The 20,608-nt window shown below is 44.0% G+C and overlaps 1 protein-coding gene and 1 non-coding gene across 5 annotated transcripts in view; both read left to right on the top strand.

Annotated features, from left to right (window-relative positions):
- The window catches only part of SCAP (SREBP cleavage activating protein), a 54,828-nt gene that overhangs the window by 19,858 nt on the left and 14,362 nt on the right, over positions 1–20,608 (top strand). For 2 of the 4 annotated variants that reach the window (XM_089544659.1, XM_089544658.1), the window contains 13 exons: positions 423–549; positions 1,492–1,640; positions 3,326–3,420; positions 4,151–4,249; positions 4,654–4,766; positions 7,453–7,606; positions 8,864–8,966; positions 12,901–13,123; positions 14,466–14,605; positions 17,290–17,531; positions 18,052–18,167; positions 18,924–19,154; positions 20,269–20,521. In XM_089544659.1, the coding sequence (XP_089400785.1) occupies positions 423–549; positions 1,492–1,640; positions 3,326–3,420; positions 4,151–4,249; positions 4,654–4,766; positions 7,453–7,606; positions 8,864–8,966; positions 12,901–13,123; positions 14,466–14,605; positions 17,290–17,531; positions 18,052–18,167; positions 18,924–19,154; positions 20,269–20,521 (2,045 nt within the window). The remainder of the gene's footprint in view (positions 1–422; positions 550–1,491; positions 1,641–3,325; positions 3,421–4,150; positions 4,250–4,653; positions 4,767–7,452; positions 7,607–8,863; positions 8,967–12,900; positions 13,124–14,465; positions 14,606–17,289; positions 17,532–18,051; positions 18,168–18,923; positions 19,155–20,268; positions 20,522–20,608) is intronic. The other 2 variants (XM_089544660.1, XM_089544661.1) reach the window with 1 other exon arrangement.
- Positions 14,138–14,209, top strand: TRNAT-UGU (transfer RNA threonine (anticodon UGU)). The gene has a single exon. It is a non-coding gene; the product is annotated as a tRNA-Thr (tRNA).

Genomic DNA, 20,608 nt, shown 5'->3' with positions numbered 1-20,608 from the left:
TGCAAACCCTGGCCCTCACTATCCTTGGAGTGAAAGCGCGGTCAGGTTAGCATTTGAGAATGCTGACTTCTCGTGTGCTGCTTTCTTTTTTTTTGGTTGCTTGGATGTCGTGCTTGTCGCAGTTAATTGTGCAGTACTTGTACGTGGTAAGGTGCGTTATGCTACACAGACAGGGCCTCTGCTGTGGTATTTAGCTTATTCTGTTAAAAAAATTAAATTTTGGCAGTGCTGAAATGCCCTCGGCTTCTATTTAGCATGAAAAATGTTTTAAGTGGGCTAGCTGCATTATTCTGAAATACTGTGGTACCAAGCATGCGAGGCAAGGACCAGTGAGACAGCACTTGGAACTTTTCTTGTCAGCTTAGTTTGGCTCTTGCAGCCTTTTAGTGCTTGACATTTTCTTTTTTGTTGTTCCTGTGCAGGCAAGATAGAGCTTGTCAAGTCTAAGTGGGCAATTTCGGTCAGTGCAGTCCTGACCGTGGTTATGTCGCTGTTCATGTCCGTTGGCCTCTGCCTCTGGTTTGGCTTGAATCCTACGCTGAACGGAAGGTAGGTCGTTACCACCACATTTCTGCATGCGTATAAACCTTTCTTGCTTGAAAGTGCATGCGAGAGCTGCTGCTTTTACCGAGTGCAGATTGCGCAAATTGTTTTTCTTGCCCATGAGATAGGCTTTAACCCACTGGCTTCCAAAGAAGTTGAATTGATGCTTTCAAGAAGCAAGACTGCATTACTAAAGCTGTTGAAACAGCAGTGTTTGGTTGTCGACAATTATAGCCACCTAGTGATGGTGCGCAATGCCAGATGGTTGAATGAATGTTGGATAGTTTTGCGATAGATAGATGCTATAGTTACAATTGTTTGAGGTAATTTTGTTTGCATATATTCATAATTTAGCCTGCTGTTTTATGATGTACAGGCTTATAGCCGTGGCTGGGAGCAAACACAGTGCTTCTGGTAAATAAATAATGAATAGCCTCCGTGAAAGTGATAATGATGTCAGGTGCAGCAGTGGAAGCATATCTTCGACACATTCTTCACGTGAAGGAAGGTACAGTAGTAATGAGGATGAATGCAGTGATATAGATCCAGCAAAAGTCAGCCCTCCACCACTACAGTAGTAATATAACCTCCACTGAACTCTGAGGCATTTCTTTCAAAGTATAAGCATCTCTTCCTGTCTTCTTAAGCTATTTTTTTAATGCTTACTTTAATTCAAAAGAAGCATTCATTGAGTACCTGCGCACCAGGTCAAAAATAAATTGGTGCAGAATGCCGAGCAGTATATCCCAAAAAAAGTGTTTAGGGCTTGGAAGGTCTGTACCAGTTTCTTTTCTTTGGAAGTCATTAGGATTTTTATTTTAAAGCGCTTCAGTGCATGCAGTGAGTTGTTAGGGCCTAAAGCTGTTGTGTGTAGCATGGCTTTTGACAGACCCGGCCGGTCGCAATTGAGTGTGAACAGGATGTGACTGTTTTCACTTGTGTTGACAGCCCACTGGTGTCTCCACGGTCATCCTGCCTCCCCAGTGAAATCCTGCCCTACTTGGTAGTGGTCATAGGCTTGGAGAACATGCTGGTGCTGACCAAGTCAGTTGTCTCCACACCAGTGCATGTGGGTGCCAAAGTGCGCCTCGCTCAAGGTAATTTGACTTCAGTCTATTTTTATTTTTTAGATGGGAGGAGAGAGGACATAAGTTTGTCAGAGCAGCTTGAAGTGCATCCCACTCCCTGTCAAATTGAGAGCAGTACAGTGCAAGTTACTGTCAGGGCATACATCAAACCACTTGGTAGCAAAGAAAAGAAATACAATGGAATCTGGGTAATACAAATCGCACGGAGTCATGAAAAATGTTTGCATTGTCTTAAATTCATATGACCCAAATCGAACAGAATCCTAATGCAGCGACATGGGAAATGCACTCATGCATCTGTTTACGGCTGCACGCCACCACTCGCTGCTTACGGTACTTACTGCACAATACTTGAAGGAATTGGTGAGCGCTAAAAAACACGGAAAAAGGACGAACAGACAGGACGAAGCACTTTCTAACAACTGTTTTAATCTCAAAAGGAACATGACTATATACACACATTTGACATCAAATCATTCACAGAAGAGGGAGCTGCCAAAGAACTTACGTTGGGCAAACGGACAGATGCCTTAACAAGAGGCTCCGGGAACACGAAAGATCATGTGAACAAATTGCAAAATCCAGGAATCTGGCACCTCATTGTGCACACTGTAAATGCATACTACTGCTAAAAAACACCAAGGTAATAGGTAGGGCTAGAAACAGACGGGAAAGAGAAATTATCAAAGCTTTCGCAATGCACGTTGCTCCAGATAAGCAATGCGTCAGCTCCCCTTCGGTGATGTTAGGGGGAACTGAATTAACCTATCTCAAGAATAGTAATCTTCGGCTGTTGTAAGCGCGCATAGTTTTTACCTGTTTTCCTTTTTTTCCTTCATTCTTGTCAGCACGTGCGTTCCTCCCTCTTGTGTGCATGATTTGATGTCAAATGTGTGTATATAGTCATGTTCCTTTTGAGATTAAAACAGTTGTTAGAAAGCGCTTCGTCCTGTCTGTTCGTCCCTTTTCCGTGTTTTTTAGCGCTCACCAGTTCCTTCAAATATGTATTTCCAACTAGTCCCAGTAGTAGCTCTTTTTATTGCACAACTAGCAGACATGGAGCAATGATGTGCGGACAGCAAGTGCTTGGGGGTGCGGTCGGGGCTTGCACGTTAGCATTATCTATAGTGGTGTGGGTGCATCTAAAACTCGGCGAATTGTATGCAATGCACTGCGGCCATTGAGTTCAGTGGATTCATATCACAACTAATCATTGAGATTCTGCTATAATCCCATGACTTGTGTCAGTAGCATAGAAAAAAAACTGGCCTTCGCAGATAACAAAATTCATACTAGTAGATGATTATGTGAGGCTTCTGTATCAAAATAAGCATTTTAGAATAGGTGACATTGTGGATGTGTGAGGTACACTGTACTTTGAGAAGGATATAGACGGGTAGCGTTGAGCTTAAACAACATTAGCTGTCTTTCTTTGTCATTCCCAGTGTTCACCTTTTTGTCTCCAGCAACCTTGTTGTTGTGCAGGCATGGTGCTGGCGCAAGTTTGTCGCCCAACTCATTTCTCGCGAATAGTCTCCATAGGCTGTTAGATGATTTGAAACATAGCTTTAATATGGGCATTGAGGCATCTCTCTTGATGGGTCTTGTTTTGGCCATGCACTTTTAGGCTACCACGCAGCGCATTTGATGAGCTTATTTACATGACCTCCGTGCAACATCTTTTATGCCTTTAGGTCTTAGCAAGGAAGGGTGGTCCATAACCAAGAACCTGCTCACTGAATTGCTCCTGCTCACCCTCGCTTTCCTGACATTTGTGCCAGCAATTCAGGTATGCACTGTCTCCCTTCCCACCTGTGCTGTTGTGCTGTTCAAGGATTTTGTTTTCTTAAATGCATGCTAAATGTAAACTTCCTGACAACATTATGGCAAGTAATATGCATAAAAGTTTGACATAGACATGGGGCAAGGTGAAATCATTTGTCTTTCATGTTCTCAGATGAGTAAAGGTGCCAAAATGAATATGGATCATCACAAAATGGGATCCTGGGGCTAGAAGTATGTAAATAATTGTTTGTCTAGAATGAAACATCCAGTATCCATCTCGCTCCTTTTGTACACCTTAGCAATGCTTTTGGGCAAGGGATGAAGAAGGGATTGAAAGAAGAGAGGAAAAGGTGCCATAGTAGAGGGCTTCAAATTAATTACAACTGCCTGGGGCTCTAAATCTTGCGCTGACATCACATAGCACATGGACATCTTTTGTTTTTGCCTTCATCGAAACTCAGCCTAAAGCTGGTCATGGCTGCTTTGTGTACAATGCTTCTATGTTAACATGCTGTATAACCTCCCTTGCCATGAAAAAGCAGTATGTTACCAGCATGCTTGCCAGTGCTTATTGGCTTGCTTGGCACATGAGCAAGATGACAACTCCTCACATGCCACTTTCGCAGGTTCACAAGCTCAGCAGTAGTATTCTGTGGGGCATGTTTACTCAGCTTACATCTTGAGTGTTCTAACACTGCCTCCTACCTGATTTTATTTTGTTCTGGCTGTTTCAGGAATTCTGCATGTTTGCAGTCGTCGGGCTGCTTTCGGATTTTTTTCTTCAGATGGTGTTCTTCGCCACTGTGCTTTCCATTGACATTCAGCGTAAGGAGGTAAGGCTTTATTAAAGAATGTCTGTAGTCATCCGGAAGAAGGCTCATTTCATTTCATTGATCTAAACAGTCAGTGGCCTTCTTTTTAGTTCAGTATGTCGTGCCAGTAAAATTTGTATTTAGAGAATGGAAGTTTGGTAAGCAGGAACCAGTTGGCGCCTGTTGTCAGAAACATGGGGGCTAGCATAGCACGCAGACAAGATGAAAGAAAGGCAAGACAGATTTTTCAGTGTTTGCCCATTCCTTTCAGCCTATTTGTATTTTGTTTCCTAAATTGGAGAAAAGAAGGAGGCAGCGCATTAACTTGCTTTCCTGGCAAGTGCAAGATGAACAGAATAGTACTTGTTGCCTGCAAGAGGACAAAATATTACACCACTCCTCTCAAATATCCTTCTACCTTGCAGAAGTCTGACTTGAAGAAAGGGAAGTCCGAGGCTGCGACTGCTTGGACAGATGACGAAAAGAACATGACAAATGCGGATAACCGGAGCCCTGTTGGTGTGTTGTACAGATCTCGGTAAGTTGAGGCAAATTGCTGCTCAGTTGTGCAGCTCCAAAAACTAGCAGCTAAGTTTGTTTTTATCATAGCTCCTTGCTGCTTACTAAAGCAGTGCTTGAAAACATGACATGAAGAAAAGTTTGTTTAGTTAGTGGCGAATGACTGAGATATGGACACAAGTATGAAAGGTGAATCTCATAAACTAAATCATAGAAGCATTACAGTAGCATCAAGAAAGTTTGTGGTAGACACAGTTTATAGTCTTGGGAAAATTTAATAATTTCACACAAGATAATTCAATTGTCTTGGTGGTAATGCAAAGAGTTTGAATTGACACTCTTCCCAGATCAGAGTTGTGCATGTTTGATTGGGAAGAAACACCCAGCAGCTTGACCAATGAAATGCGTAATTTGTACTGTGAAACCTCGTTAAGTTAAGGCATAGCTTGTGGGATCACAGAACAAGTGCGCACAAAGCGGCCGTACTCCCTGACTAAAAGCAGCTCAAATATATCCCTACTCACCTGGTAAAGGAAGATACCCAAAGTATTTCATGAAGGAAAGCGCACACGGAAGCTTTTAGTCACATAGTCACAGAAATCCGTTGTTTGCCACTAAGACAGCCTCACAGCTGCTAGTACAGCCTCGAAAGCATATACATAAACTGGGTTTCAACTGCGCTGTTAGGTTTTATACTTGGGGGAACAGGTGAAGCATGTCTAACGCGCGCGCAGTTTCTCACACGGTATGGCCTGGTTGTCATTGTCTTTGTCAATGGCATCGCTTGTGTTCGATCATCTTTTGCCAGCGATAGAGGCAGCATGTCATCATCGGGCCATGCTGGGGAAGTTTCAGCTGTGCTGCTAACGAGAATGCGTTAAGGGTTAAGGGTCTCATTCAACGGAGAAACCGCCATAGTTGTTGGCGTTGGCATGTCGAGAAAATCGAGATTGGTCGAGAGGGTCGTGACATCACAACCACATGACCTTGTGCATGTGATTGAAACACCGCAAAAGCAAAGCGATCGCAGAGTGTAACAGGGATAGTGTCACTGCTGTGATGTTATTTGACCACCATTACATAGTGCCCTTGTAGAAAGAAAAGCAATTGCGCTGAAAAGAAAAATGGTTGAAGCCGGGACTCAAACCGCTACACCTTGGGTCGTGAGCTGCCTCCTGGGTTGTGAACGTCCGTTTGGCTTGGTTAAAGGGGAGCCTTGGGTGTCTGTTTCAAAAAAGAAAAATTAAAAAATACTAAATTAAACTCTGTGTCTGCAAAGTGATATGGAAAGCGGATGTTGCCGGCAGTGGTTAACGCTTGAAACTGACTGACATGAGACTCGCTGAGTAGTGTTGTGATGCTACTTGGGAAGGACTTGACATGGTAACCGTGTGATCCAATGCAGTGACACTAAACCACAGCGCATCTAGATGGGGCTGAAGCGCAGCTATGCAGTGATGCTGGTCAGCAAAGACCGCCTTAATGACTGTTGTGGCACATAAAGGAAAAACGCATGTTTGCTGCAGCCAGCCTTTGCTACAGCAAGTTCGTTGTATCAAGGTGAACCACCACGACAGCTTCATTACATGGAGTTCACAAATACTCACACTTCAATGGGGGAAACTGAGAAACTGTGTTGTATTGTGGAATTTGCTACAGGGTGGTCCGTTGCATCCAGGTTTAACTTTGGCCACTTTTGTAGGGGTGTAGCAAAGCTGTTGCCGTCACTTCTTGGTCCTGGAAGACAGTGAGAAGCCTGGGAGCTTTCTTTTTTTTATTTCCTTTTTGTAGAAATTGACGTTATGGTGTAGCATATAAGCAAATGCTAAAAGTTAGACAAAGGACGGCTGGGCAGCACTTTTTCTATGTTTGTAAGCACCGGGCTTCAGTAATGTCTTGAGTTGTTTTGCTTCTTGCAACAAAGAAAGGTAAGTAATTGTGAGCATAACATGTGCATATTTTAAGGGGGGACACTGGTCTTGAAAAGTCATTGCTATGAAAAATTTAGTCATAGCTATGAAATTTTCAGGGCACATGTATTTTTGTGCGCTGTTTCTAGATATGTCATTTGATTTCATGTAAAACAATTCTTTGAGCACTTATGCACATTTTATGCAAGTATTTTGCGGAGAGTTTTGAAGAAAATTTGCTGCAGGGAACTCTCTGAAATGTATGCCATTGGGTTCTCTTGACACCAAGGAATACAATAAGGGTAAAATTATCATCCTGGCTCTCATAGAACTTGAGTAATAGGGTTCTGAAGCTGCCACTTCAGAAACAGGAATACACACTTTCCTTCTCATTTCTGAAGCGACAACTTCAAAACTCTATAACTCAAGTTCTATGATAGGCAGGAAGACAATTTCACCCTTATTGTATTCCTTGGTGTCAAGGGAACCCCACAGCATACATTTCAGCTAGTTTCCCGAAGCAAATTTTCTTCAAAACTCTCCACAAAATACTAGCATAAAAAGGGCATAAGTGCGCAAGGAATTGTTTTACATGAAATTAAATGACATATTTAGAATCAGCACACAAAAATACATATTCCCTGAAGATTTTGTAACTGTGACTTCATTAATAAAAATTTTTTTTTCAAGACCAGTGTCCCCCCTTAAAGGTTGTTGTCTTCTGTTTTACGATGTTGTTCTAGAGGTTGAAGGGGTGTTGGTCCTGTCTCACCTGGTGACTGTTTTTCGTTGCAGGCGTTCGGATGGTGTGCCTGTGGTGACGTATGGTCCTGGCCGGACCATGTCTCGTGTCTTTGCCACGCCCACTTCGCCCATCCTGAAGCTGCCCAAGCGACTGCGCCTGGTCTACTTCTGGGCCCGCATGCGCCTCATTCAGCGGGGACTCATGGCAAGTTGTCGCGCCATTTGTGTCATTGCCCGCTCTGCTCTCTGGTGAACTGCGTTTATCTGCTTGTGTCTGCTTGGTAGCCTTGGCTCTTGACCCCGTGTCAAATTGTGCATGGCAAAGCATTGAGTGCCTAATTTTGTAGCTGTGTACCGAGTGAGGAAGGGTTGATACGAAGAATATAGGATTGATTACATGAATACATAGGTGTGGACAAGAATATTATTACTGTGTCGTCACAGAAATCACAAGAGTGAGGAAAATGTCTTGCATCATTTAGTCCTTGAAATTTCAATTTATGAAAGCAGAGGTTTGTTGTAAAGTTGAGGTGAATTGGTTACTAGATTCGGTAAATTTTTCAGGAAAGTGGCCAAGTAAAATTTTATGCCGCATTTTCATGTACTTCCCTTAAAATGTAACGAAATTTGTCTAAATGCCAACACAACAGTTGCTTGATGGTAGCGTATTTTGCACTGCACTACGGATTTAGGTAGTAGCTGTGGAGCCAAAGCTTCTTGTGGTTACAAAATGGATGTGTAGTGCATAGCTGACTGGACTGAACAGGTGTTTTTTTTTTTTTTTGGGGGGGGGGGGGGGGGCTATATTTGTTTTTTCAACTCTAGCAGTTTTTGTTATGCGAGGGGCTGTAAGGAACTGCTTTTAAATGCATCACTTTAACCCATATATGCCTAGTATCCTACATATAGGATACCACTTTTTTGCACAGTAACTCTAACAGTTTATTGTGTAAAAGCTTCTGCTCACTGGCATAGGTTCAAGTGGGTTTAAACTGTTTCTCTGCTAGGGTGTGTTTTGTGTGTTCAGTTTTGTGCGTTGTGTGCGTTCAGAATGATCTGCCAGTCTTCTCTGGATGCCATTTTTGAAATTCGACCCCGTCGGCTAAGTTGTAATTCTGCAAGTAAAACAAATAATTTTTGCTAATTGTCATAAGGAAACCACCTCACTTGTTGTGGAGTGCGATGTGGAAGTTGGTGTCAAATGTTTGAAGCTTTGCGACACATAACAGGTAGCGAATTTGCCTGTTTTCTACATTGTAGGGCGGCTCAACTGTCGGTGTTGAGAAAGATATTTCCACCATTAAAAGGATAGTTCTGAATTGTGAAGTGAAATAAACATTTTATATCGAAAATATTTTAATTCCTTCAGATTTCTGAAGTTTTGCATAATATGGACCTTGGTAGTCAGTCCTGTACCTATAGCTCTGCTTTATTTTTCTCTTTTCTGTTTGCCTCTTTGCAGCTGGCTCTCGTTGTGTGGATAATGGTGCTGATTCATAGCATGGGAATCGTGGGGAAGTTTACTGACAACACAACAAATCTGGGCCCCAACATTGCAGAATCAGGTTTGTGCTTTCACTCTAATATGCTTTCACACTTGAACTTTTACACAGGTGCACCTGTAGTTAAGGTGTTGCCATATAATTTAGCACATGTAAGTAGAAATGCCTTTTGTACTGTGGCTTTAAATGCTAAGCCTATATAGTATGTATTTTGGTTTCATTTCTTTGGTGGTTTGCTCGAGTTCTGCTGTGCTCTTATTTTGTGACTGGTTTGCGTGACGCATCTTCAACCCTGAAGTAGTGCCTTGTACTTAGGAGTGTGTTACAGTTTATGCAGTACAGAGCAGACCTTTTATTTGCTATTATATTGTAGTCTTAGAGGGAGCTTACATGGCCCCTCCAACTCTTGTTTCCAACTCCAACTGTTTCCTCCAACTTTGTTTTCCAACTCTTGGCTCCGAGTTCAGTGACATAAAGGCGCAACGCGATTTGCAAGAATTGTAGTTTTGTTGTTTTCTGTTGAGCTGTTATGCTTCTAACATTTTGGCGCATCGTACTAGTCGTGGTTGCGTTTCAGCTGAAGTATAGTCACCCCTAGCAAAAAAACTGATAGAAATTTCTACAAGTCTCTTAAAAGTATGTATAGGTCGTACAGGTCCTTCTATTAGTCTGATTTATATTCCTACCTGACCCATAGAACTCTGTACCAGACTGGTAGGGAGCAGATAGATCTCACTGTGCCATGTACAAGACCTGATAGGATGATGTATCAGTCTTTTACAGAAAACAGAGATCCTCATACAACATATAGAATTCCAACTGACACACTAATAAAGCCCGGTAGAATATTACAGAAGAGGGCAAATACGGGCTGGTTGGTACATGTTTCACGAATTGGAAAAGCACTGGTGTAAATTCCTAGTCAAAGTTTGCTTCAGTTTCAAGTCTTTCAGGAGTGCAGAGATATTTTGCATTTTTTTTCTCCACTTGTTCTGTGGTTGATGTTGATTGCTTTTTGTAGTTTGCTTATAGCAGTTTTCTTTTATTGCCTGCTACTCTGGGCTCAAGCTTTTACTGTTTAATGCGAAAATATTATTCCTGTTTTAAATGTGATCACCCTTCTGCTATTCCTGTTGTGTTCTTGACGAGAAGGTATGTGTTCATTTACAGTGAATTTCTAGTCAGTGGCTCCTTTCGTTTGTTTTATGGTTTACAACTTGCAGGATGTGCAGTGTTTTGAAATACTTTCTGTCACTCCTCCTGTTGGTGTGGTTGATTTTTATTGGGTTTCATTGTTATTCAATGTAAAAACCTTCGCTGTTTTAAATGTGATCAATTTATTAGTCGTTTTTGAACTGCTTGGTACATTAATTTTGTTGTGTAGATTTTTATTATGCATTCCTTCACAAATTGTTTGCTTCATCATTTGAATTATATGTACTGCCTTTTGTGATAATACAGAAAGATTGTTTTTTACTTATTTTCTTGGCTGCCGAGAAAGCTTGTTTCTCCTCGATGCACATACTACACCTATACAACACATATAGGTACTGATAGGCGCCATAGATCTGGTACACTAATACGAATACTCTAATACACTGATAGACTTATATACGCAGAATAACGCTGATACATCCAGAATAGAACTAAAAGGAATTTTATCAGTGTATTAGTTGTATCGTTTCATAATGCAATAGACAGAACTGATAGGATTCTTAACAGTTTATCCTATCAGAATTTTTGCTAGGGACGTGTAAACTTGTGCAAAATAAGGGTGAACATGTTACAATATGCTATATTTGGCTAATTATAGCTTTTCAGTCTTCTCTTAGCTGAAATTTGGAGGTGTGAAGTTGTTAGCAGTTCAGTTGTACTTTAATGCAGTAAACATTTAGATTATACATACTCCAGTCTTACGATAACTCTATAGAATGCTCCAGGTAATTCTGTGTAGGTTCCTGGTTTATATTTTCTTTAATGGCCTTATCACTACCAGGGGAAAAAAAAATGAATAAAGACAAGTGACCTGGAGCAGTTGCTTAATTTCTGCTGTCTCGTAAAATGAGCCAACTAGCCCAACTCATCAGCCCCCCCCCTCCTCAATTTTTTTTTGCGAAGATTGAAGATACAGTAATCCCTCGTTATAATGAAGTGAGCGGGATGGTGAAAAAATTCGTTATAAGCGATAATTCGATATAAGAGACCACTGGAAAAAAAAGCTAACACAGTTGAGATTTAATTGTGGCAGATGACGCCGCGCGGCGTGCGCCAGCTGCGGCGGTTGCTAGGCAATGGCTCAAGGTCGGTCTCTGTGCCTCCTCGGAGCACTGCCACAGCGAAATCGCAAGTTCATGGCCAATGTAGCTTTCGCTACAAAATTTGCTTGTAGCACATTTGTTACTAGTACCCGCAACTCCGTATTGGTCAGCGATCCTCAAAGATGATACAGTTTTCAAATTTCTTATACCAGAGTTTATTATCTATATCAAGAACAAGCTTTAGATCATTTTTGTGATCCAGACGGGATACAGGCTGATCCGACAGGCCGGCAGGCTCGGCTTCACGTTCGCACAAGAAAAATACCAAGCAGCCATGCTACTATAAAGTCTCCCTCCTAGATTCGAGCAACGACAGCATGCCTGTGCAAGAGTGGAGCTTTCGGCAACGACACCACCTGCAGGAATGCCGGGTGACAAAGTGTGCGCTGCTCCCTGACTGCTCTGGTCGCCGCTAAGCCTAGCCGGTTTCACATCGATGCCGCAGCTGTTAGCGCTTCGGGACTGGCCAGCACTCAAATAAAGGCGCTACACCTGGCGCTCAATCAGTCCCATAACAAAAGATGCGTTAGATTTCTGCGACGCCTTCAGCAACAGAGCTAGCAGACTGCAGGCGAACCACATCAGGCAGGAGCAGCACCAAAGTGGCTATTGGATGAACTTTGCTTGTATTGCAGTCATCACCTCTACCCCCAGGGCTAGCTATGAACTTGAACGAACAATACTATCGCGTTTTCAGATGCCGGCGGCCGGCATCAAGGCTGGAAGGCCACGGCCGGTCTAAACGCGCGCTCGCTCGCGCGTCGAGGCCGGCCGTGGGCAGGCAGGCCCGGCTCAAAGGAGCGCGCCCTACGTCATAATGACGCTGCCGCTGTCTGTGCTCGCGTTGGCTCCCGCTTCCCGACATTGCGTTTGCTGCGGGCAGCCCGTCGTTGACATCTAGCAGGCTGGACGCAGGCGGCGAGCTGCAATCTGACGCTGCGACGCTGTTCGCAACTTCATGCCGCGGTGAATCGCGCTCGCTTTTCGCACGTGTGTCCCCGCCGTAACAACAAAATTCAGTGACCCTACCACGCATTTAGACCGTTTGTCTAGTCGAATGGCGTGAATTGAGCATGACAGGCCACTTTTCCGCATCCAAGACACCGCGGTTTTCTGGCATCGCAAAGCGCGAGGAAAACTATTTTCATGTGGATTCTGTCACGGCGAACACCAGGAATGCGCTTCCGACCGAGATTAACGCTTCGGGCGCGCTGCACCATGGAATTTGGCCCCGCTGAGCAGGGGACACTCGGCACTTTCTTGGTGCCCGTTACTAGGCAGGTCATCGATCGTGGGTTTGGTACTTTTGTGGCCTGTTCTATGCCTGCATGAGTCTAATTCGGAGGCAGTATTAATTTGGCACTGTATGCGCAAAGGGTCGCCGCCACGGCAGCGATGCCTACACTCAGTGGCGGCGGTGCCTCCGCTCGCCACTTCGCTCTAAGCGGGTCAAGCTCTTCGTGCGCTTCGAGTAATGCGTCTTAAAATGCATGCGTTTGGGTCGGGACCGGAAGAAATTTCGAATAAAGCGATATTTCGAGTAAAGCGATTTCGTTATAACGAGGGATTACTGTAGTTTATATGCTTCGGCTCTTGCAGAATTGAGGGGGATGAGTGGGACAAGTTAAGAAGGAGGTGTTCAGAGGTGCTGTGCACTGTCTCTCCTATTTGTGGTGCAGTGCACCCATTCATACAGATGCTCACCGGCCACAATGGCTCAGACGACGCTCTGGAGGAAGCGTCAAAAGAGTCCCTAGCTGCAGCAGCAGCAGCAGCAGCGGTCGCCGCCACCAGCCATGAGGACGCCAACCTGCACCACAGCAAAGCGCGCCTCTGGGAGGAACTGCCGACCAAGCACTGGACTACCTTGTTTGGCTACTACAACATCTCCGTAGCCGGCAGGCGAGTACACATTGTGGCAGGTGCCATGTGAAGTTGTGTCCTTTGTTCAGCGGTAATTGGCATTTGCTTGTTTGTCAGCAGTTTCTATCATTGTGATGATGCTTTTAAAAACATCTGTCTAGCTGTGAACTGGACAGTCGCTGCTTCTGCGCATTCTTTTTTTACATCTTTTATTCAACTCAAAAATTAAACAGAAATGAAATGGTGTTATACTGGGTTGTTATTTTAAAAGTCAGTGTGAATAGCAGTGTGATGGGTTTCAGATGTGAAGGAAATAAGAACTATGTCTTGTGTTTCTGGGCAGAAAAGATAGGATGTGACATATCTACTTTTATTTTTGTTTCTGTATGGATTTTTGGTTCGTTCCACATCGTCTTTACATGATAAATCTTCACACTGTGATCACTGGTGTACCCACAGGTTTTCAAATTCATAAATTTTTGTATGTTTTGGAACTTTGATGGTTACACATTTTACTTGCTGCAACTTGATCTAGGGAGGTCAAATCTTTATTCAACTTGTGGCAGCACTAGTTTGCTGTTACCAGTGTGAGCTTGTGGGCCCTGTAGCTTTGAATGAGACAGTGTTTGCAGCCACTCACTCGGAGGTCGTGGGTTCGGATCCCACCGGCGGCATGTGGTTGTTTTTTCTTCTGCTTTTCTAATGAGTTAGCTTTAAGCGATAACATATTCAATAATATTCTAAACTAATCAACACCGCAAAATAAATAAATTAATTTAAAAAAATCCCCTGTGCCCCTTGGTTTCTGTGGCTGTTGGCTTCTCTCATATTTATAACGAGACCCTCATTCCCCTTACCTTGTTTGCTTAATTGCTTAGCGAGGGCCTCGGTTCTGGCAGCCTTGATGCCATAGGAAGCATAAGAGGGTTCTCACACAGCTTCCACCCTCGCCGTTCGATGACGTTCTACGTCACACCAGCGGCGCTGATGAACACTCCCAAGGTTAGGTTATTTGTAAACATAAATACCCCGAAAGCAGAAGAATTGACAGCCGTCGCCGTAGCTCAGAGGTAGAGCACCGGACGTGTAATTCGGAGGTCGTGGGTTCGGATCCCACCGGCGGCATGTGGTTGTTTTTTCTTCTGCTTTTCTAATCAATTAGCTTTAAGTGATAACATATTCAATAATATTCTAAACTAATCAACACCGCAAAATAAATAAATAAATTTAAAAAAATCCCCTGTGCCCCTTGGTTTCTGTGGCTGTTGGTTTCTCTCATATTTATAACGAGCCCCTCATTCCCCTTACCTTGTTTGCTTATTTGTGACAAGAGTTTGTTAAAGGCCTAGCTGATCCCTTTTTGTGTGTGTACTCTGTGCAGGTACATAAGCATCCTGCCGCCCATTTTCCTCTCTGTGCCTGTACCTGCCAGCAAGGCCATTGAAATGAGGCACGCGGATGACCACAAAACAGTCTTCCACACAAACTGGCGCATCATTCCCAACATTGATGCTGAGCAAGGTTGGCATCTGTGTTCAATGCATTTCAGCTCGTGGGTTTTGGCATACTATGGTCTGCTGTACTCACACAGAAAGGATTTGCTGGAAAAGTGGGACAGCAAGTAGTATTAATGATTCATGTACTCTCAATTACAGGAGTAGAGTTAAAGGTACCTAAAGTTTGCCAAAAGCTTTATGCAGATTAGTGTTAATGGCAAGTAACGCAGAAAAATTTTGCAATAAAACCCTGCTGTTGCATTCCTGGTTACTATGTTTTCGTGATCAAGCCCTGTCCAAGCTGCCATTGAAACCCATGCAATACAAACTCTGCTGTTATCATATTTATTTGCGTAATTTGCACACTTTTTTTACTAAAATTAAGGCTTCAAAAAATGTGGGTATGCAAATAACGCAGAGATTTCATGAACACGTCCTAAAAAACTCTGCAAAGGTTAAGGTTATGACGCACGAAGTATATGGTATAGTGTCACATATAAAGTGGTCCTGCAACTTGCACCCCTCGCTGCCCCCCAAAAATTTTACTCCACAATCGGCCGCTAAGGCAGACTGAGGGGCATTTAGGGCTTTCTGTGCTTGCGAACGACCGAGAGCCACAAAGCGCCTTGCAAATTCCAGAGAGGCATGTTCCCCTTACCAGAAGTAAAACCAAAAACAAGTAAAAAAAAAAACAGCCAGGTAACAATGTACATCTTTATTTTTAATATGTGCTTTCTAGCTACTACGTTTCCTGTCTGGTACATTTCTGCGGTCCCATGAAAACATAACAGCGGCGTTCTACTGTATTGGTTTTTAGGCGCGCAGAGGTTTGCCTGATTTACTTTCAGAACACATTGTAAGTGGCATCATCGGGACACACGGAACAGGGCTCATAATATGCATGGCTATGTCAGCCTGGCATGATGGGCAAAACTTTTGGCTGATAAAAGTATTATGGAGCACATGCAGAGGAGCATGTGAGGGAAAGGTGACATTGTTGTGTTGTCCTAGTCGGGGCCATTGAGACACTAGCTGTCTTAAATCAAAACTGAAACTGCTGCATAAAAGTTCTGTAATATAAAGCTACCCGTGATGTATTGATAAATCATGAATTCTGTTCCTGGGTTACTGATGCTGTGTACATTGTTTTTATATGGAAAAAATGTGCCCCATAAATTTGGTGTTTTAACTCCTTTTCCAATCTATGTTGCAGTCATTACCAGATGCTTAGAATGAGGACACAGAAACGCAAAAACAACAAGTAACATGTTATCCATAATTACTGATATAAAAGAGCAACTTGCTTCACGGAATGCATGTGTAATCACAGAAGTCCACATGAGGAACCACTAAATCTAAGTGGAAAATTTCGACTTGAATAACTTTTCTTACATTTTAGACCTGCATCACTGCACCTCGGCTGGCATTGGTTGAATTTACAACTTTTTTTAATTAGATGCATTTATAGAGCCAAGCTCTTTGACCAGGAAACTGAGTCTGTAAGGTATAGGCAGATACCGTAAAAACCCGCGTATAATACGAGGTTTTTTTCCCATAATTAGCGTCCTAAATTTTCGCGTCGTACTATTTGCGGATCCGAACAAAAATTTTCGAAGTTGCTCGAAGTTTTGGTTTCGTTTTTGCGGCGTGGCTACGGCTTGGCTTCGTTACTCTCGAAAAACGACGTCACGACGTCGTTTCTTTGTTGATCTGTTGGGTGCGCCGGGGGGTCGCGGTGTGCCGTGCGCCTGTTGACAACGCACGTGCTCGCATGTAAGGCACGCTTCGTGAAGTGGATATTGTTTTAGAGAGCACGATGTCACGGTCTCGAAAACAGTACTCGGCTACTTTCAAGCGATTTTGGCTGCGGAGAACATCGGCAACGGTGCGGCCGGGAGGCAGTTTGGTGTCGTCGAAGGAAGCATTCGTGGATGGCCACAGCAGAAAGAAGCCCTTTTCGCGTGCAGTGGAGCGCGACAAAGCTTTCGCGGCCGTTTGATGGTTGTGTAAACAAACCGTTCAAGGACGCAGTCAGGCGGTGCTACGCAGAGTGGATGCGCTCAGGTGAGCCTGCAGTGACGCCAACCGGGCGGCTGAAGCGGGCTTAAGAAGTGCGGCATCTCGAACGCCCTCGATGGCACGGAAGATGAGTACATTTGGGATGATTTGTCGGACAAAGGAATGTCCGAAGAAAGCGCTACTGAAGAACAAAGTAATTGAAGTCAAGTGCGGGATGCGATTTGAATAAATGTCTTCTATGAGCTTGTGTTACTCGTATTATACGCGGGTGAAACTTTTTTTCCCATTTCGCGTCTCTAAAACTTAGCCCCGTATTATATTCGGGTTCGTATTATACGCGGGTTTTTACGGTATGTACTTACTTGTTAGGTTTTATAGGTCACTGCAGTCAAACTAGTTTGGCAGCCTCCCATAAGCATCTAGTATATTTAACCGATCAGGCCAAACTTTTCAAGCTATTAACACTTCTACACTTTGAACTTGTTTTTGACAAATTAATGACTCCCACAAAATAAATGGCCATTGCCGTGGACATTTCGCAATTAGATTTGGGCAGAACACCCAGATTTCCTTGGTCAGTTTGAACAGCGTGGGTCAAGGGAGCCTCTAGAAGTTTTCATATCACGAATTATGTGTGCTTGACTGGTTGGACCAATGAGCTAGAGGGTCATCATGTTTTCTTCTTCCCAGCAGAAAACTCTGTCAACGGCCTGATGCATCCGGCCAGCCGTGCTGAAGCCACGCTGGTGTTGGCACTGTCCATTCCGACGGTCCTCTTTGTGGTGTACCTGTTTGTGACCCTCTACCGGTGCATGTGCTCGCGCAACTACGCCGAGTGGCGCTCTTCTTGGTCTACGCTGTATCCGTCCAGGGACCCGGACACCTTCCTTGTGATGGACACGTACCCCATCGAACTTCAAGGACATACTCAGGTGCAGCTATGCTCCGTTTCTTCAGCATCTTTTCCAGGCAGTTGGCCTAGCTCAGGAATTCTCAAGCATTTAATGCGATATCGTTAGGAGGGCCATGAAGGTGAAAACTGTCCGGGGGGTCGGCGCCCTCTCCAACATGCTTACAATGCTGATGCTGATGCAATTACACCCTATTGTGTCTGCTGCACTGAGATATACTAGACTGCGCATTTGCAGAGATGTCATCATTCCATAGGAAGTACATCACCATGGCTAAATACTCTTTATTATAACTGTTCGTTTATTAGAGATGCCTGTACTCTAAGTAAAAAAAAAATCATTGCATATGAAAGGCAAAATGGGACCACAGTTTCACTTTACTATACCAGTGCTTTTACTGTTTACGAACTTACTACAGCAGGGTTCTGCAATGTCGGCTCAGGTGTTGCAGCAGAGAAATTGATTAGATGATTGTGCATCGCTTGACTCGAACGTTGGTCAGGAAACCCAAATGTTAACCATGAAATATTTTATCTTTCAGGAGGTAGAATGCATCATCACTGAGGAAAACACTATTGTGAGCTCTGACCTTGGCGGTGATGTAAGAATTTGGGACTCCAATACTGGAGAGTGTATCAACGTCCTCAATCGAAGGAGGTAGGTTCCTTTTTCAAATCTTGTTAGTGGGCAAGGCAAATTAGTACACTGTCTTCAAAAAATAAAACAGCAGCTTATGTCTTGCCTCCTTTTTGGCATGTGATATATTTTGCAATCTTGTACTGTTTCAGGACTATAAACATCTCTCACTTGCATAACAACAGAACAGTGAGATTTTTTTGCGATTAATCTCGAAAGTTGCAGAAGCATTAGGAATTTGTTGTGGCGGTTATTTGTTCATAATGTGCTGGACAAGCTTTTGCATTCAGTGAACTTTCAAAATCATTAGCAATTTCTTGTGGTTTTGGCCCTGTAGTATTCAATATTGCAAGTATAATTCTGTTGTCTTTGACATAACTGCATGGCTTTTAGTGCATTCCGATCAGTGATCAAGAGCTCAGTCTCCTGCTCCGCAAACCAAAATGTGTTTCAATGGTTGTTTTGGATTCAGATTCTAGGTTCCAATTGGGAATAATAAGCAGCTCACTCTGCAGCAGATCACCCCCCCTTGCCCCACACAACCAAACAGCGCATATTTTGTTCCAGTCATCAATTTAGATTTACCGACACCACTGTGTATTTTGTGCTTCTTCGCGGACTCAGAGTGGTGCTCTGGAACACCGATTAGAATCTGCTATTAAAGCCTGTGGGCCTTCGATTCATGTTATGAATTTCCAGAAGTTGCTGAAAGTTGTTCCTCCTGGTGAATCTCGCTTGCGCATTCACATGAAGTTTGTCTGTGCTGTGATTTCACAGGAGTGGTTTGAAGAGACCAAGGAGGGACAACTACACCCTGCGTGAGAGTGGCAGCTTCTCTTCAGACTCCACATATGGCTCATCACCTACAGACTCCTGCGATTTTGGTCTGAGCAGCCAGTTCAGCAGGGAGCAGCCACCCGAGTTTGTTGTGGGACAGAGCAGCCCCGCTGGCCTTTCTCCTGCCATCACACCCGAGGACAGTCGCAGCAAGGGTTACGACTTCTCCAGGCAAGCCATTGTGCTTTGTCCGCATGCAGCTGAACACAGTTCCTGTTGTTCTACTGGCGACAGCCAGTCACAGGGACCTGAGTTGGAATAGGGAAGTCAGTCACTGTCATCATCATCTGAAGCCTGGACAGAAAAAAATGGGCTTCTATGGGAAAGGAAGGGTACACCTAGTGTGAGGGGGCTATGAGGAGAAGAAAGCTGTGGTAGCACTTCAGCATTCCAGCTCTCATGTATGGGATTGAGAGGAGGCGGTGGCCATCAGCTGAAGAAAAATGTAGTAACTGTTGCATGAAGTCCTGCACCTCTCCTTGTGCTTAATGTCGCTAGAAGTAGGAGATTATGAGGAGTCAAGAGGTGCAGCATCTGTTGCTCATAATGTGCACTATGTAGTACTTGAGAATTCGAGGCTTGATTGTGCTTAGTGTGACGAGGTGTAAGAGGCTGTGTGGCAAGGAAAAGCAGGTGCATTCTTGGAGTGGTCTCATTGAAAAGATGCTTCACTGCTGTTTTATCCGACATGTACACTCACACTAAACACTCTTTGACAGACACATTGACAAAACACATTATCTGGACATCCCCCTTGAGTGGGGTTAACATGTAGCACATAAACGTCACTGAGACAAACACAAGGGCAGCACATAAGCTGATATTGTGCCGCCTTTTCAGGTGGCTGTTCGAAGCACGGTACCTCTCTGAAGGGCACAGGCGGCATGATATCTGTTCATGTGCTGTGCTTGTGTTTGTCTCAGTGACATTTAAGTGCTATATGTTAACCCCACTTAAGGAGGATGCCCGGGCCATAAATGGCGGGTAGAAGTGCATTGATCACATTATTCTGGTTGCGGTTAGTGCATATGTTCCCCAAGTAGGGCTAGGAATCAATCTTGAGCGTAAAATATGTTCAGCGACCTTATACTGTGGCATTGGTTTCATGCCTGAACTGTGTGATCTCGGTGTCATTGACCTATTAGGCCCATTGAAGTCACAGGTTACTGCAAGCTGGAGTTTGCACCTTCGCTTCGGCAACTGCTCGCATTAATGTCATGCGCTGTGCTGAACATGGCCAGTGATAGTCAGTAGTGACTGCTTTTCACCGTGTCATTGGTTGCAGGTTTGTGATGCCCTGCCTGCATACTCCGATGGCGTCATCTCGAGAAGGTGATGACCGGGAATTGGCCATGCACCAAATAAGGGAGTCAGGTGCCATGAGCGAAGAGCCATTATTGGTGGCAGCAGCTGGAGGGGATGCATCATCGAGCAGGGTTTCCGGTCATGCTGCAACGGGGCTGGACTTCCAGCCAATCTGGTGCCTGGGAAGTTACAGTCACTGGCTTGTTGTGGGGTGCCAGAATGGCCGCATTGAGGTTAGTATGCGCAGGCCTTGCTCGATTTCAATCGTTGAAATGCAGTTTAACTTGTCTCTCAGTAAGTGTGCCTTATCAAATACAGTA

The sequence above is a fragment of the Amblyomma mixtum genome, chromosome 5, assembly GCF_055824585.1.
Source record: "Amblyomma mixtum isolate Tamu chromosome 5, ASM5582458v1, whole genome shotgun sequence".
Taxonomy (NCBI): Eukaryota; Metazoa; Arthropoda; class Arachnida; order Ixodida; family Ixodidae; genus Amblyomma; species Amblyomma mixtum.
This window is presented reverse-complemented; position numbering and strand designations above follow the sequence as displayed.